Source organism: Plecotus auritus, assembly GCF_963455305.1.
Source record: "Plecotus auritus genome assembly, chromosome: 1".
NCBI lineage: Eukaryota > Metazoa > Chordata > Mammalia > Chiroptera > Vespertilionidae > Plecotus > Plecotus auritus.
In genome coordinates this window covers 33,803,125-33,818,675 of record NC_137770.1, presented here as the reverse complement: position 1 = coordinate 33,818,675, position 15,551 = coordinate 33,803,125, and the positions used below count along the sequence as shown (strand labels likewise).

General features: G+C 45.6%; 1 protein-coding gene across 2 annotated transcripts in view; it reads left to right on the top strand.

The window, feature by feature from the left end:
* The window catches only part of LOC308256226 (protein farnesyltransferase subunit beta), an 80,314-nt gene extending 65,365 nt beyond the window's left edge, over positions 1-14,949 (top strand). For both annotated transcript variants that reach the window (XM_080684321.1, XM_080684320.1), the window contains exons 10-12: positions 6,997-7,108; positions 8,011-8,125; positions 13,598-14,949. In XM_080684321.1, coding sequence (XP_080540447.1) covers positions 6,997-7,108; positions 8,011-8,125; positions 13,598-13,729 — 359 coding nt within the window. In that variant the 3' untranslated portion in view covers positions 13,730-14,949. The remainder of the gene's footprint in view (positions 1-6,996; positions 7,109-8,010; positions 8,126-13,597) is intronic.
* Positions 14,950-15,551: the final 602 nt, after the last annotated feature.

Genomic DNA, 15,551 nt, shown 5'->3' with positions numbered 1-15,551 from the left:
TGGGAGCCTCCCCTGATTGCCTCTTGAAATCTCAGGCCGCCTGCTGTCTCCTGAATTATTTTCCCCAATTATTTTGTGTGAGAACAGGATGTCCCTGAGGAAGCAGTGGGAGAGGGGAGGCGTGGTTCTCTGCTGGGTGCCGATCTGTTCTTGGAGTGAGGTCCCTTGGCCCAGGGGAAGCTTTTCTTTGGACTTAGTGGTTGGGCAATCAGTTGCTCAACTGTAGAAGATGAGATTCTTTCCTACTGCCCACCCCCATCCCTAACGCGCACACACACACTTTTTCTCCTTGTTTGGCTGTTCTTTCAGACCCCCTTTCTTTAGTTTCTTAATTTCATTTGAGTTGTGGCACTTTTTGAGACTGAACTGAAGTAAACAGAGCCTCTGTCCTGTCCTCCCATTCTCTCTGTCTCGGTCTGTCCTGAGATGCTTGGCCTGGGGCCCCTGGGCTTCCGGTCTCAGGGCAGTAAGACCGACCAATCCCCTGACTCTGGCCTGACCACTACAGTGTGTGTGTGTGTGTGTGTGTGTGTGTGTGTGTGTGTGTGTGTGTGTAGGGGGGTGGGGGGTTGGGAATTCGCCTAGAGTCCAGAAATAACATGGGGTTTTAGTGAACTTTTTATTGGAACTGGTGAGACCAAGCCCCTGGTAAAACCGGCAGCCTTGCCCAAACCTGTCCCTGGCAGGGGTAAGATGCAGTCGCCCTGCAGGTGCCAGGAAAATGCGGAGAGAGCTGTAACAGGAGCACCACGTGCCAAAGTCTTCAAGGGGGGCCCCGGTTGACATTTTGTTTATTGTAGCACACGCTCTGGAGGACTAGTCACATCCAAAGCTTTGCCCGTGGAAAGGTTGCCGGTGAAGCTGGTGCTCCCAGCTTTTCTCACGCCTGGGAGAAGGCCCGTGTTGGGCCGACACTCGCGTTCCTCAGAAACGGTGGGCTTGGGCCAGGCAGGGTCTGGGAAGAAGGGAAGTGTTTTGAATGGTGGGCAAAATGCTGACATTGGGGGTCAAAAGGAGATGCAGTGGGGAAAGTTATTTAGAATAGACTGTGATCAGAACCAGGTTTCAAAGCTTTCTGTATGTAATTCCAGTTTCCGCAGAGAGCTGACTCCAAAATATTAATGGGAGGTATCCGGGTTGTGAAACGGCAGGTGATGTTTGTTTTCTTTCTTTTTTATTTTTATTTTCCAATTTTTCTACAATTACTTTGTATTTCTCATATAAAGAAAACCAACCAAAGTTATTTTATAAAAGAAGGGAAATTACATAAACAAAACAAGTAGCAAAGTGGGGAACATATTTGTGACAAACAATGAAGGCCTCATTGCTTTAATTTGAGAAAGTCAACAGGGAACAGCGAAACAACCCAGTTGAAAAACAGGCAAAGGATCTGAACAGGCAGGTTCAGAACAGACAGGAAAAGAACTCGTGGACTCGGACAACAGTATGGCGGGAGGGGGTGAGTGGAGGTAGGAGAGGGGAAGTGGGGGTGGTAGATGGTGATGGGAAAAAAAGAAGAACGGCTGTTATTATTATCACTTCTACAACTGCTGCTGCTGCTACTGGCAGCTGAGACTTACCAAGCACTCACCATAAGCCAGGGACTGAACTGAGTCTTTCACATATATTTCCTCATTTGACCCTCAGAACAACCTTTTGCAGTAGGTACTATTGTTATTCCTATTTTACAGATGAGGAAACAGTACATCGAGGGTAAGCGACGTGCTTTATAAATACCTGACTGACACCTACGAAGGTGTCAGAGCCCTGCTTGGTAACCACCACAGATGGCCATCAATCAAACGAAAAGGCCAAGGCGATAAAGAAATGCAAGCAGAAATAGTGGGACACTATTCGTTTTTGCTATCAGATTGACAGATTAGAACCCTTGATAGTCTCTGTAGGGGAAAGTGTGGAAAATGCACCTTTGTACTATTAGTAGGGGTGGGAATATGTGCATCATTTTTCGGAGAGTGGTTTGGAGGCATCTGTTTAAATTATTTGAACCCTGCAAGTGCACTGTCAGGAATTTACCTGCAGTGATATGAGCAAAGGATGCCTACTGAAGTGGAGTTTTAATAGAAAACAACCCACTGCCCAACAAAGGTCAGCAGTTAAATAAATTATGGCCTCTCGTGCAGTGCTACATACAGTGATGTGGAAAGCTCTCCAAGACACAGCCCACAGCCCTGACCGGTTTGGCTCAGTGGATTGAGCGTCGGCCTGTGGACTGAAGGGTCCCAGGTTTGATTCCGGTCAAGGGCATGTACCTTGGTTGCGGGCACATCCCCAGTAGGAGGTGTGCAGGAAGTAGCTGATTCATGTTTCTCTCTCGTCGATGTTTCTAACTCTCTATCCCTCTCCCTTCCTCTCTGTAAAAAAATCAATAAAATATATGTATTTTTTTAAAAAATTAAAAAAAAAAAAAAAAAAAGACACAGCCCGCAGTGTAAAAGGCCAGGCCTGCACACAGGCCGGCGTCCACACAGCCTTTCCTGCTCTCGGGCATAAAGCCCCTTTAACAGTGGGGGCCTCTGGGAGAGGGGAGGAAACGGGGGCGGGGGAGGCACTTCCTTCTTAATTTGCTCTCTGTACTATACTATGCCCTCCCGCTCCCCCTCCCCATTTTTTAAATCATGTGCATTACTGCTTTTAGTAGATGAATAAATACACGTTTAAAAGGCGGTGATCATATTGCTAATTAAAAAGATAAACAGGGATCGACATAGGTCACCACGTGAACCCAGGCTGGACCCTGACTCTGCAAGCGGCCGTCAGTAGTTCCTGGGGGTGGATGCCTAATGCGTGTAGAAGACAGTGTTTGAGTAGAAGTGTGAGTTATTATTAATATCAAATGCTGACTAAATTAGTGAATTGTTTTGTGTTGGTGGAGGAGTAAGAAAGCAGCAGGCCTGTGAGTTTCTGTCTGGATTAGTTACTCGTTGCTTGTTTGTTCTTGGGGACATGCCCCAGGCCTGTGTTTGTCCACCTGTGAAATTGAGCTCCATGTGGCCACACCTGTCACTTACTGTTTGGAAGAACTTTTCATTTCTTAGATAAAAGGAACCTTTGGAATGCAAAATGGCATGATAAGGAGGATCTGTAATTTCAGGGAGAGATATGAAGGATTTAAAAGCTTACTCCAGTGCACAGTGTCACCCTGTAATCATATCTCCCTTCATCTCACTATGATTCCGTGTGCTGTGTGCAAATTCAAGTTCTCTGGAAGCTGCTTGTCGAGGTTATGAACTTGGGCTTTCAGACTTCAGTAATGTGGGCGGTAACCGAAGCACTCTGTAATCTATTCAACAGTAAACATAGCATTTTCTTTTCAGATTCTAATTTTTGTGATAGGTTATCATTTACCTTATAATAACAGCCTTTTATTTCTTATAGGATATGAAATAAAGGTATATTTTATACAGATGCTTAATGCTATTATCCTAAAGTTTAATAAATATGCTTTTTAAAATAATAGCTTTCTTGAGACATAATTCACATACCATACAATCCACCCATGTAAAGTACACAATTTAATGGTTTTTAGTGTATATATAGAGTTGTGCAGCCATCACCATAATCAGTGTTAGAGTTTTTATCAACCGCCCCCCCCAGAATCCCTGTACCCATTAAATATGCTTCTTTAAAGAAGAAATACAAAGGCAAAATCAACAGTGTGATTACAGCATATGTGTAATATATATGTATATTTTTCTTTAAAGCCCATGTAACGAAATAAAAGGGGAAATATATGTAGCATATGATACAGACAAAGGGTAAATATAATGGAAAGCTAGATTGGTAAAATAGATTCTTGGATCTCAGAAGACAAAGGACCAACAGGCACTCTCAAAAAGAAATGCAACTAGTAAATAAAAGTCATGGGACAATTTTACTCTAATTAGTAATCAAAGGCATGTAAATCAAAACAAATGATCAGGTACTGTTTCTTTTTAACAGTTTAAATACTGAGAATTTTTTAAAGTAATCAATGCTGGAGGTAGTACAGGAACATCTTAAATTTTGCTGGTGCCTTATAAAATTTTAAAGCAGTTTATCAGTATCTATTAGAAGCCTTAAAAATGTTATTCCCTTTACTTGAATAATTCCACTCTTGTGAATCTATTGGAAGAAAGTAATTCTTTTTTTTAAAAATATATTTTATTGATTTCTTACAGAGAGGAAGGGAGAGGGATAGAGAGTTAGAAACATGGATTAGCTGCCTCCTGCACACCTCCTACTGGGGATGTGCCCGCAACCAAGGTACATGCCCTTGACCGGAATCGAACGTGGGACCTTTCAGTCTGCAGGCCAACGCTCTATCCACTGAGCCAAACCGGTTACGGTGGAAGAAAGTAATTCTAACACAGAGAAGCCTTACAAAGATGTGTATTGCAGCATTTTTTAGTAATTGCAAGGAACTGGAAAACATTGGAAATAAGGAAAAGGAGATAGGGTGAAGTCCCTTCATAGATGTATGTATCTTCTACAAAGTCAGTTGTGCTCATAGGTGGGGGAAGAAGAAAGAGGGGAGTAATTAAAATAGTGCGAGTGATGCAGTGAGCATGCGCTACGCTGAGCGAGCCTGAGGGGGGGCCTCAGAGCTCTCTCCTGCTGCTGGGCTCAGTTCCTATGTGCCTCAACAGAGTGAGCGTCTCAGGGGCCGAGCATGACTCAGGTGCTGAGGATGGATGGTGTTTGTACATGACCCCCAAATGTCCACTGCACCACACTGAGTGCTCAAACCAGGAAACAGCGATCACTTTCCAGCTGCCCTGTCGCTTCCTCTCTCATTTAAGAAATATCCAGGCATCCTCAAACTACGGCCCACGGGCCACATGCGGCCCGCCGAGGACATTTATCTGGCCCGCCGGGTGCCGCTGCCTGTCCTGCTTAGCAGCCGACTCATCCCGGGCCCGTAGTGCACATAGGAATTTGTTCATAGTTTTTTTTTAAACTATAGTCCGGCCCTCCAACGGTCTGAGGGACAGTGAACTGGCCCCCTGTTTAAAAAGTTTGAGGACCCCTGATGTATACGGTATACATATATATATATGTCCCACAATTAAATATTTTGCTTACACACTCTCTCTGATAGACTGCATTTACTGTAAATATTGACAGATTTTTATCATAGAAGATTCTATGCTCATATATATGCAAGTTTTGGCCCAGTGTCTATGTTAATACAGTTAGCTTATGCATCCACTTAATGAAATGCTATATGGCTCTTCAGAATGATGGTTATGAAGATTATGTAGCAGAACAGGAAAGTTTATATCTATAGTGTTAAATGAAAACCTTAAGATACAATCTATAGATATAAAAGGGTAATATGCTAAGTGTCCGACCGTCCGACCAGTCACTATGACGCGCACTGACCACCAAGGGGCAGACGCTCAATGCAGGAGCTGCCGAGCTGCAGTGACTTGGCAGCAGCGGTTCTCGGGTGACGCACCCCGAAACCTGAGAGGAAGGAGCCTGATTCCTTCAGGGCCGCGCGATTCCACCTTCGCGGTGGGTTATGTTGTTGTTGGGGCACTGTCGGTCCCAAATCTGGTTTATTGCACACTTGCGTTTGCGTTCCACACCCTGTACAACTGCAACTTTGCAGAGTGCCCTCTCGCACTCCGGGACCCCTCGGGAGATGTCCGAGGGCCAGTTTCGGCCCAATCCACGCAGGCCAGGCTGAGGGACCCCACCTGCCGGAGGAACCCCTCTCACTCCAAAAATGCTGGGGAGGGACCATGGTAGGGTGGCTCCAGGGCGTGTCCAGCCCGTTTCGCCCAGTCCCACCCGGCCAGCCACCTTCTAGTTAATTTCCTTTTAATGTGCACGAATCCATGCACTGGGTCACTAGTAGTATAATAACAATATAGAAAATTGCTTAGAAACAAAGAAAAAATGGCTTTCAATTGCCATTTACAGATTGTTTTCTATCTTTGAAGCCCAGGTATCAAAGTATAAAATTGACCAAGGACTTAATGAACATCCTTATGTGTGTATTTTTTAAAGATGTTTTTACTTTATATTTTTTTATCCTCAATTGAGGACATTTTTCATTGATTTTAGAGAGAAAGGAAGGGAGAGAGAGAGAGAGAGAGAGAGAGAGAGAGAGAGAGAAAACAATGTGGGTTGCCTCCCACATGCACCCCAACTGGGCCACAACCTTTTGATGCACGGGATGATGCCCAACCTACTGAGCCATGACAGCCAGAACCTAGATGTGTATTTAAAAAAAATCAACCCCATGTAAATGTTTCCACCCACATCTATCTTTCGGTGATTTGTCCCTCCTCCCCACCTGATCACCATGTGGCCCACAGAATTCTCTGACCATACTGATTAAATTCAGAGTTAAGAAGCGCAGTACTTTAGTATTTTTACCAGAATTGCCAATTTCTGCTCGGGCTACCATGTTACATGACACAGGAGGGCAGTTCCCAGCAACGCTTCTCAGGAACGTTTTTGAGCCAAGAGAAAAGTTGGAGAATCTCCTTTGGAGATAGATTAAATTCAGGCTTAGAAAAGTAGACTATCCAGACATCATCACTCCTGTTAAGAGTTCTCTTAGCTCATGAGAGTCTGGTTAACAAGTTTCAGAGATGAGCTAGAGGAAGTTTCTTCAAAGCCCAGAGTAAGTCGTGGACCAAGTCAGGAGCAGTCACAGGTCAGCCTGGAAAGCCGAGCTCCCCAGCTCGGCCATGCCTGCCACGGCTGTGGCTGAAGACGGTCGTCCTAGGTAGTGGGTGACTTGAGGCAAAGCCAAAGCCACTCTGCACTGTTGCTCTTGGACTCATGTTCAGGAGAAGGAACATGTGATGGGACTTGGGTGAAGGGATCAAATGTCCCGAGGTTGTAATTTTCAACCGTAGTCCAAGAAGAATCGAGGGAAACCTTGACTGTTCCCATTGGGTAATAAAATATAAAGAACTGATGGGTACTGTGCTGGACTTCAGACAGGCCGGGCCACACTGACCCTTTGCCTTCCTGCAGGTGACCCCGCCCTCAGCATGAGCCACTGGATGTTCCATCAGCAGGCGCTGCAGGAGTACATCCTCATGTGCTGCCAGTGCCCCGCGGGGGGCCTTCTGGACAAGCCTGGCAAGTGAGTGCCTGCCCTCCGGGAGGCGGGCTGGAGAGGGGACAGCGGTGTGGACCTCAGGTCTCCTCAGAGCCAGACAGCAGCAGGTGCCCACCTTTAAAAGCCTGGGTGTCCCTTTCCCTTCAGCTGCTGGTGTGGTATGGGGAGAAGCACCCCAACTCTGGAGCCCCCTTTGAGTGCTGTCGATCCTGGCACCTCCAGTGCCCATCCTTTCCCCCAGTTTACATGCACTTCTCTCTCCAGACAGGCAAACAGATTGCTGGGACACAGAATTTTAAAACCCTTCAGTATCGTAAACATATTATAATCACAACTATTACAGGATAGCTTTGGGTGCCAAGTAAAAGAAAAAGGGAAATCAAATAAGTTCTGTTCCCTTTGCTTCTCACCTGCCAAACATACTCTCTCTCTCCCCCTCTCCCCCCCCCCCCGCCTCTCTCTCTCTCTCTCTCTCTCTCACACACACACACACACACACACACACATCCCTACACCCCTGCTGCTGTCAGCACCCAGGGGAAGGCCCAGCTGAAGGCCGGTCCTCAGCAATTTATCGGGAAGAATTTGGCCTGTTTCTAGACATTTTGGTGGTTTTTGTTTGTTTTTTGAGAAATATATTCACTCAGCACCAGCACTGCCCAGAGGACCCCTTTCTGAAAGGCAGCGGGAGGGACTGGCTTTAAAATGAGAGCTCTGTGCCTGGCAGGGCTGAAGATGGGCTTCGAAAGGGCCGCTGGGGAAGCTGGCTTCCTGGAGCTGCTGAGGAGGGCAGGGCGAGGAGGGCGGGGTGGGACTGGACTGCGAGCGCCTGGCCTCTGAGCCTGTGGTCGCTTTATTGAAGGCTGTGCTGGGGGTGGGGGAGGGGAGCGGAGGGGCACCTGCTCAGAGCTGCCCTGTGCTTGCAGGTCGCGGGACTTCTACCACACCTGCTACTGCCTGAGCGGCCTGTCCATAGCTCAGCACTTTGGCAGTGGAGCCATGCTGCACGACGTGGTCCTGGGTGTGCCTGAGAACGCTCTGGTAAGGCACCCCTTCTCCACGGGACCCCAGGACAGGCTTACCCAGAGAGCAGCCGCGCTCCCGCTGGCAGAACTGGCTCTGCCTGTCTCCTGTGCGGGAGGCCGGGGGTGGCGGTCACCGCCGTCCTGTGCTTACAGCCCATTGGGGAGGATGTGGCTGTGCAGGAAACACACCTGGAGGCAAACTCGAGGTTCGAGGTGGGGGTTCCAGTCTGCGCCAGTTTTGTGCCTCTATCCCAGAGTCTGGGTAGGACCTGGACCGTTTATCACTAGTTTCCTCTCCGAGGAGCTTCTCAGAGGCAAGGAGTTCTGCCCCCGGTGCGCACTGTGTGGCTGGCTGTGTTTCCGGAGCTCTCAGCTGCGTGCCTTGTCTCCGGGGAAGCCTTCCCGCCCACCGTCTGTAAATGAGATCGCCCAGATGAATGCTCTGCCACGCGCCTTGTTGTGCTCTTCACAATTTGTTTAATTTGCTTTTGTCTGCTGCCCTCAAAACTGTCAGCCCCATGCGGGCAGGACGTCCACCCCCACAGCCAGCCCTGGAGCAGCCTGGTCGCAGGATTGTCACGAGAGATTTCCAACAGAAGAAGCACAAATGGCCAGTAGATGGATGCAAATCAGAGTGACAGCCACTAGCTTTTTCAAGTCAACATTTTCCCATATTTGCCTCCTATGCAACCCTCTTCCATTCTTCTCCCTCCCTCCTTCTCAGCATAACCCTGTCCTAAATTTGACCTTTATCGTGCCTACAGGTGTTTTTGTGCTGTTACTTCCAATGCATGATTCTATAAACAATGTAGAGAGAGTTGTCTTGTATGTTTTCAGACTTTCATAACAGTACTAAAGGCCCTGTGCATGAATTTGGGCATGGGTGGGATCCCTTGGCCTGGCCGGTGATCGGGCCCATTGGGGCTGTCTCGCCCAGTCCCTATTGGGGCTGGCCGGCCTGAGGGGGGAGGTTGGCCAGCTGGATTGGGGCTGATCAGGGCCGCCGGCAGTGGGGGGAGGGGCGATCAGGGCCAGCTGGCCGGGTGGGGGGGGGGTGTTGCGGGGGGACCACAGGAGGTTGGCCTGCCCCAGGAGTTGAGTGTCTGTCCCCTTGTGGTCAGTGCATGTCATAGCGACTGGTCGACCAATCATTCGGTCATTTGGTCTTAATGGCCGTTTAGGCTTTTATGTACAATATATAGATCTACTGAGCCACTTCCTCTGCATTGCTCTTCTCACTGACCTTTAGTTATACTATTGAGGTTTATCTGTGTTCATAAGTGTTGTTCTAGTTTAATCATTTTAACGACTATACGATCTTCCCTTGTATACATGTATCCCAACTTATTTTCCTGGTCTCCTGCTGGTTAACATCGAGCTGGTTTCAGTTTCCGCGATGACAGTGTTACAGTGGACTTTGTGATGTCAGAGTTTCTCTAGGAGAGGCTTGCTGGGGTGAAGAAAACCCACACCCCCACCGTCACGGACGGCAGTGGCCTCCCCACGTGCTGTGCTCTTTTACACTCACAGGGCACTGAGCCGCCCCACAGTCAGGGTCTTCCTCTCTGCCAGTTTGATAGTTTCATTTTGCATTTCCCTGGTTACCAGTGAGGTTGAGCATCCTTTCAAATGTTATGTCTTTTTTTGTTATGTCTTCTGTGAATCGCCTGCCAGCTCATATCCGTTGCTCATGTTTTCTTCCTGATTTGTAACTTTAATTGTTTGCCCTTTCTTACATATTTGTAGGAGTTCTCTCATACATGTCAGTATGTTCCCGATACTGATCCTTTATCAGTGGTGTGTGTGTGGCAAATCTCTTCCAGTTTATGACTTGTCTTTTCACTTTGTTTTTGGTGTTTTGTGTTGAATAGATGATTTAAATTTTAAAAAGAACAATTTTATTTGCCTTTGTGGTTTTTGAGGTTTCTTTTTTTTTGGGGGGGGTAGGTGGTTACCTAAGAAATTTTTTCCTATGCTGAGGTCATAAATATATTTCCTTCTAGACAGATTAAACTTTTGCTTTTCCCATCTAGATTTTTAATTCTCTTGGAATTCATTTCTGTCTGTGGTGGGGGTTGGATATAATTTTATCTTTTTTCCATATGGATAACCAATTGACTAGCACCGTTTATTGAAGTTCACAACCTTTCCTACTGATGCGCATTGTATGTGTCATATGCTCAATTGCTGTATATGAGGTGACTGTTTCTGGACACTGTACTGTTCCTTTGGTCTGTTTGTCTGTCTGCACTGTCTTAAGCAAATCTTAAATGCAGGTCGGCACATCCTATCCACCTTGTTCTTTTTTTTTAAAGTTGTCTTGGCTATTTTTTCATTTTAGCTTCTTCCTGTGAATATAGAATCAGCTTCTCAAATTCCACAAAAAACATCTAATGGAATTTTTATTGGCATTGCATTGAATTTAAGATTAATGGGAGAGCATGACGTCTCAATATTAAGGCTTCCTGTTTGTGAACATAACCATGTCCTTCAATGTCTTTTATCATTTTCTCCATAAAGAACTAGCACATCTTCTGTTAGATATACACTGAGTGGCCAGATTATTATGACCACCTGACGTTTGTAGGCAAATTAGCCGTACACTGCATCGTGTGGGATATGGAAGCCGAAGGCCTGTTCGAACACCTTTGCTGTCTGCAGTTACCAAGATAAAACGTCTCCAATTCACACAGGAACACAAGGATTGGATAGTCGAACCTTGGAAAAAAGTCATGTGGTCCGATGAATCACGTTTCCAGTTGCATCATGCAGATGGCAGAGTGAGAATTTCGTGGAAACAGCAGGAAAATATGCACCCCCACATGCATGAGTACAATCCTTCAAGCTGGTGGGGGCAGTGTTATGGTTTGGGGCATGTTTTCCTGGCATGATTTGGGCCCTTTAATTCGTGTGGAACAACGTCTGAATAGCACAACATACCTAAGTATCGTTGCTGATCAAGTTCATCCTATCATGTTGGTATCCCAATGGAGATGGCTTCTTCCAACAAGACAATGCGCCATGCCACGGTGCTCGTATTGTGCAGGAGTGGTTTCAAGAACACGAGAGAGACTTTACCTTGCGTAGGTGGCCCCCACAATCACCAGATCTCAATCCAATTGAGCATTTGTGGGACGAAGTTAAAAGAGCCATCAGGCAGCTGGTTCCACAACCATCAAATCTCACAGAACTGGACAGTGCTATTCATCAGGCATGGTGTCAGATTCCTCGCATCACCTTTCAACATCTCGTGGAGTCAATGCCAAGAAGAATCGCCGCAGAATTGAAGGCAAAAGGTGGCCCAACAAAGTACTAAAGGGTTGGTCATAATAATCTGGCCACTCAGTGTATGTCTAAGAAATTTATAGTTTTTGTATCTACTGTGACCAGAATATTTTTTCCCCATTATATTTTATAATTGGTTGTTACTAATGTATAGAAATGCTATTGATATTTATATTTTAATTTTGTATCCAGCAACCTTGCTAACCTTTCTTAATAGTTGTAATAGTTTATCTATAGAATCTTTTGGATTTCCTATTTAGAGAGTAATGTCATCTTCAAATAAGTTTTGCCTTTTCCTTTCTGATTCTTAAGAGTTTTATTTCTTGTTCTTGCCTTCTGACGTTGGCTACGACCCCTCGAGAGTGTTGACTGGAGGTAGTAATAGAGGCTGTTCCTGTCTCGCTTCTCACTGTGCTCGGAAGGAGTCTCTAATTTCACCAGTAAGCAGGATGCTTACCATGGGGTTTTGACACTAGTAGTTACTTCATATCAGGTTAAGGATGTCCCTCTCTATTCCTGGTTTGCTAGGTTGTTTTGTTCGTTAGTGTTACATTTTATTGAATGCTTTTTCTGCACCGTTTTTTTTCTCCTTTAATCTAATGTTATATGCTTACTTAATAAATATTCTGATGTTAGTCTTACATGCTCGGGTAAGCCCTTCTTGGTCATAGTGGCGTATGAGTGTGTGTGTATGTGTGTTTGTTTAATACACTGCTAGACTCAGTTTGCTAATATTTTTTGGCTAGTATTTTATTTAGGACTTTTTGCATGTATGTTAATAAACTTGATCTAAATTTTTGTTTTGTTTTTGTTTTCCAGTTTGTTTCAGGATAATATTATAGCCTCATAAAAGTAGATGAGTATCTCTCCCCACCCCCTTTCTTCAGTCTTTGAAAAAGTTGGTATAGGTTAGAGATTTCCTGTTTCTTCTAGGTTTGATAACACTTGCCTGAGAAACCATTTAGGCCTGTATTTTTGGGGGGTGAGGTGAGGTGAGGAATGATGGTAGCAGAATAAGCTTGTTATTATAGATTTAATTTATTTCATATAGGTTTTAAAGAAATTCTTCTTAAGTTGGTTTTGAAAATTTATGTTCTATAAGTTATTCACTTTATATGAAGTTTTATACATTTGGCATGAACTTGCTCATAGTATTCTCTTAAAAGTTGTAAAATCTCTCCTGCAATTATGTCCCCTTCTTCATCATCTCAGAGTGGAAGAAAGTCCTTAATACTGACCGAGGCTTGTGCCCTGTCACAGACCTAAAGTTTCTTTTGGGTTTCTGTGATGTAGTGGAATACAGAAGTATTTAAATATGGCCTGTCACCTTTACTGTGAAATAGGGTTGTGGTTCTTTTTCTTTATTATAAATGTAAATGCATGTTCATTATTTTAATTAGAATATATATAAAAGTTTAAATAAGAAAATTTAAAACAATCATATCACTATATCATTCTTTCTATTTTGGTTTATGACTAATTTTTGCCTGTCTATATACATCACAGCTACAAACACATTTTTATTGTTATATATTTTTATTTTTTAACTGCACCTTTTAAATTACAATATAAACATAAAAGATTTATAAAACATTTTTCAGAAAAAATGGCATTTTTCCAGCTGGTGTACCTAAAATGTCCTTACCTTGAGTGGCACATATTGTAACTCAGAATTACAAATTTTCAAAAAGTAAGTTTGGAATAATATTGTGTATACTATTTCCCCCCACTTAATATTTATAAGCAGTTGCCCATATCATTAAATATTTGAAAGCATGTTTCTTACTGGCTATATAATATTCCTTTGTGTCCCATGGGACCATGAAATGTTTTTATCAGTGCCCTGTTGTTGAACATTGGCTTTGTGTGATAAAAATCTGTGTGTATTTCTGATGATTACATATGATACATTTAAATTTTTTAAAATTTATTTATAGAGAGAGGGGAAGGAAGAGGGAGAGAAACATGGATGTGAGAGAGAAACATCAGTCGGTTGCCTGCCACATGCACCCTGAACAGGGACCAAACACACAACCCGGGCATGTGGCCTGACAGGGAATCAAACTGGCAACCCTTTGGTGCACTGGATGACACTCAGCCAGCTGCCACACACGGCCGGGGCCTTACGCTAAATTCTTACAAGTGCATTTAATGGGTCAGATTTTCAAGGACGATTAGTTAGCATCTGTTCTTCTCTTTGCAGCAGCCCACTCACCCCGTGTACAACATTGGGCCAGACAAGGTGATCCAGGCCACCATGCACTTTCTGCAGAAGCCGGTCCCAGGCTTTGAGGAGCGTGAGGATGAGACCACAGCAGAGCCTTCCACCGACTAGAGGACATAGCGTCCGTGCTCACCTGTGCAGACCAAGGTTTATACGTCTCGATAGTACTGCATTCTGTGCTGCACAAGCCTTCTCCACTCTGGAGCTGTGATTGCCCTTCTTTGTCAACCAGAACAAAACCGATGGCTCTGGGTTTGGAGAACACAGTGGCATGGTTTAAAAAAAAAATTCTTTCCACTCCGGACAAACCAAAAGTCTATCAGCACATGCAGCATATAAACCAATTTGGGCCTGGCCTGGGTTGGTTGGGGAACAGTGCATGCTGGGAAGCAGCCCCTCCCAATCAGCTCTCCAGCCTGGACAGTCCTATTGAAATGAATGACGTCCATGAGTATTACAGCACCTACTGCTGCGATTCCTACTTGCACGCCACCATGAAGTTGCCAGAAAGGTGCCCTCCCATCGGTGAATAAATCTGCTCCATGCCAAGGGAGGGGCTTTGGGTCCCACCAAAATGAATTTTCCAGAAAAACAAGCCCAAGGCTCTTACCTCCCTCCCTGTCATTTGCAATGGAAAAGAGTGGGGTCCCTCCTCCTCCACACTGGAGAACTGAGCCACACCTCTCTGGAAGGCCACGCTTGGTGCACGGGCAGGATTTGCTTCAGCCCTGGCATGGGAAACCAATTATGAGTGGAAAATGAACCTCTAATTCAACTCTGTGCCAGAGGAAGCAGCCCCGGGGCCCATGCCCTCACTCCACCCCATCATGTACCATGAAAAACCCTTCTGATGACCTCAAGGCAGCGCCTCAGTCCATGGCCATTCTGCGCGTCTCCATCTCTTTTCCACCAGAGCCCCAGCCCACCCTCCTCAAAGACAGTGTTGTCTTCTCTCATCCAGAGTATTAACACTACTAAGTCTTTCACCTTAATTTCTGACTCAGGATTTCTTCCCATCCTGCCCACTCCAGGCTCAGAGAAATAAAATCAAGTGCTGGACAAGCTGACTGCTGCTAAGGCATTAGCCGCGTAAACCTGGTGTGTTCAGCCCCTGCTGCTCACACGGAACCCTTTCTTGGTCAGCGGGGTGTCGAGTTGGGTCATCTGTCCAGTGCTGCGGTCGCCCTGGGCTTTCCTGTAGGCAGCCACGGGCGGTGGGCAGATGAGGCTCTTCTAAAAAACTCTGACCATTTGCTGCCTCTAATTCCCTATTGCTTTGGCATATTGGACTATGTATTACCTCCTGGAAGTAATAAAAGAATAACATTTTCTATGATGTCTCCCATTTGTGACTGGTACCAGGAAAATTCCTTCAGGATGCCCAGTGTTAGAAGGCTGTTCTCGAGCATGTCTCCCCGTGACCCCGTGAGGGGGATTCCACACCACGTGCGTTAGTGATTGCAAACAGGTCTGACGTGGGTTCCGCCCTCATGTGCCTTCTCCAGTGGAGGACGCAGGGCCTAACCAGGAGTGGGGAAAGCTGTTTCCCAGGGTCCCTGGAGCAGTGCGGTTCGCTTTTGTCCCAGACTCTGCACACTGCGTTTCATGGTCTGTCAGGGTGTCTGTCTCCTTGACCTGACTCTAAGCAGGGACTGTGCTCCAGAGTCCGAAAGCGGGAATGACCAGAAGGGGGAGCTCTCAGGCCCTCTGTTGAGCACAAAGTGCAAGGGGGAAACTAAGAGCCCTTCCCAACTTCCTTCCCCTTCATAAAAGAGCTTTCTCTTCTTTGTGTTAGCCAGCTTGACTTGCAGGTGGCTCACCATGGTCGCATGCACAGGATTGCAATTCCTTGCTGTTTCCCAATAAACCCATTTTGCTGGAGAAATATCTGGCTGACTGTTTGTTTACAGTCAGAGCCCCAAGGTATTCTGAG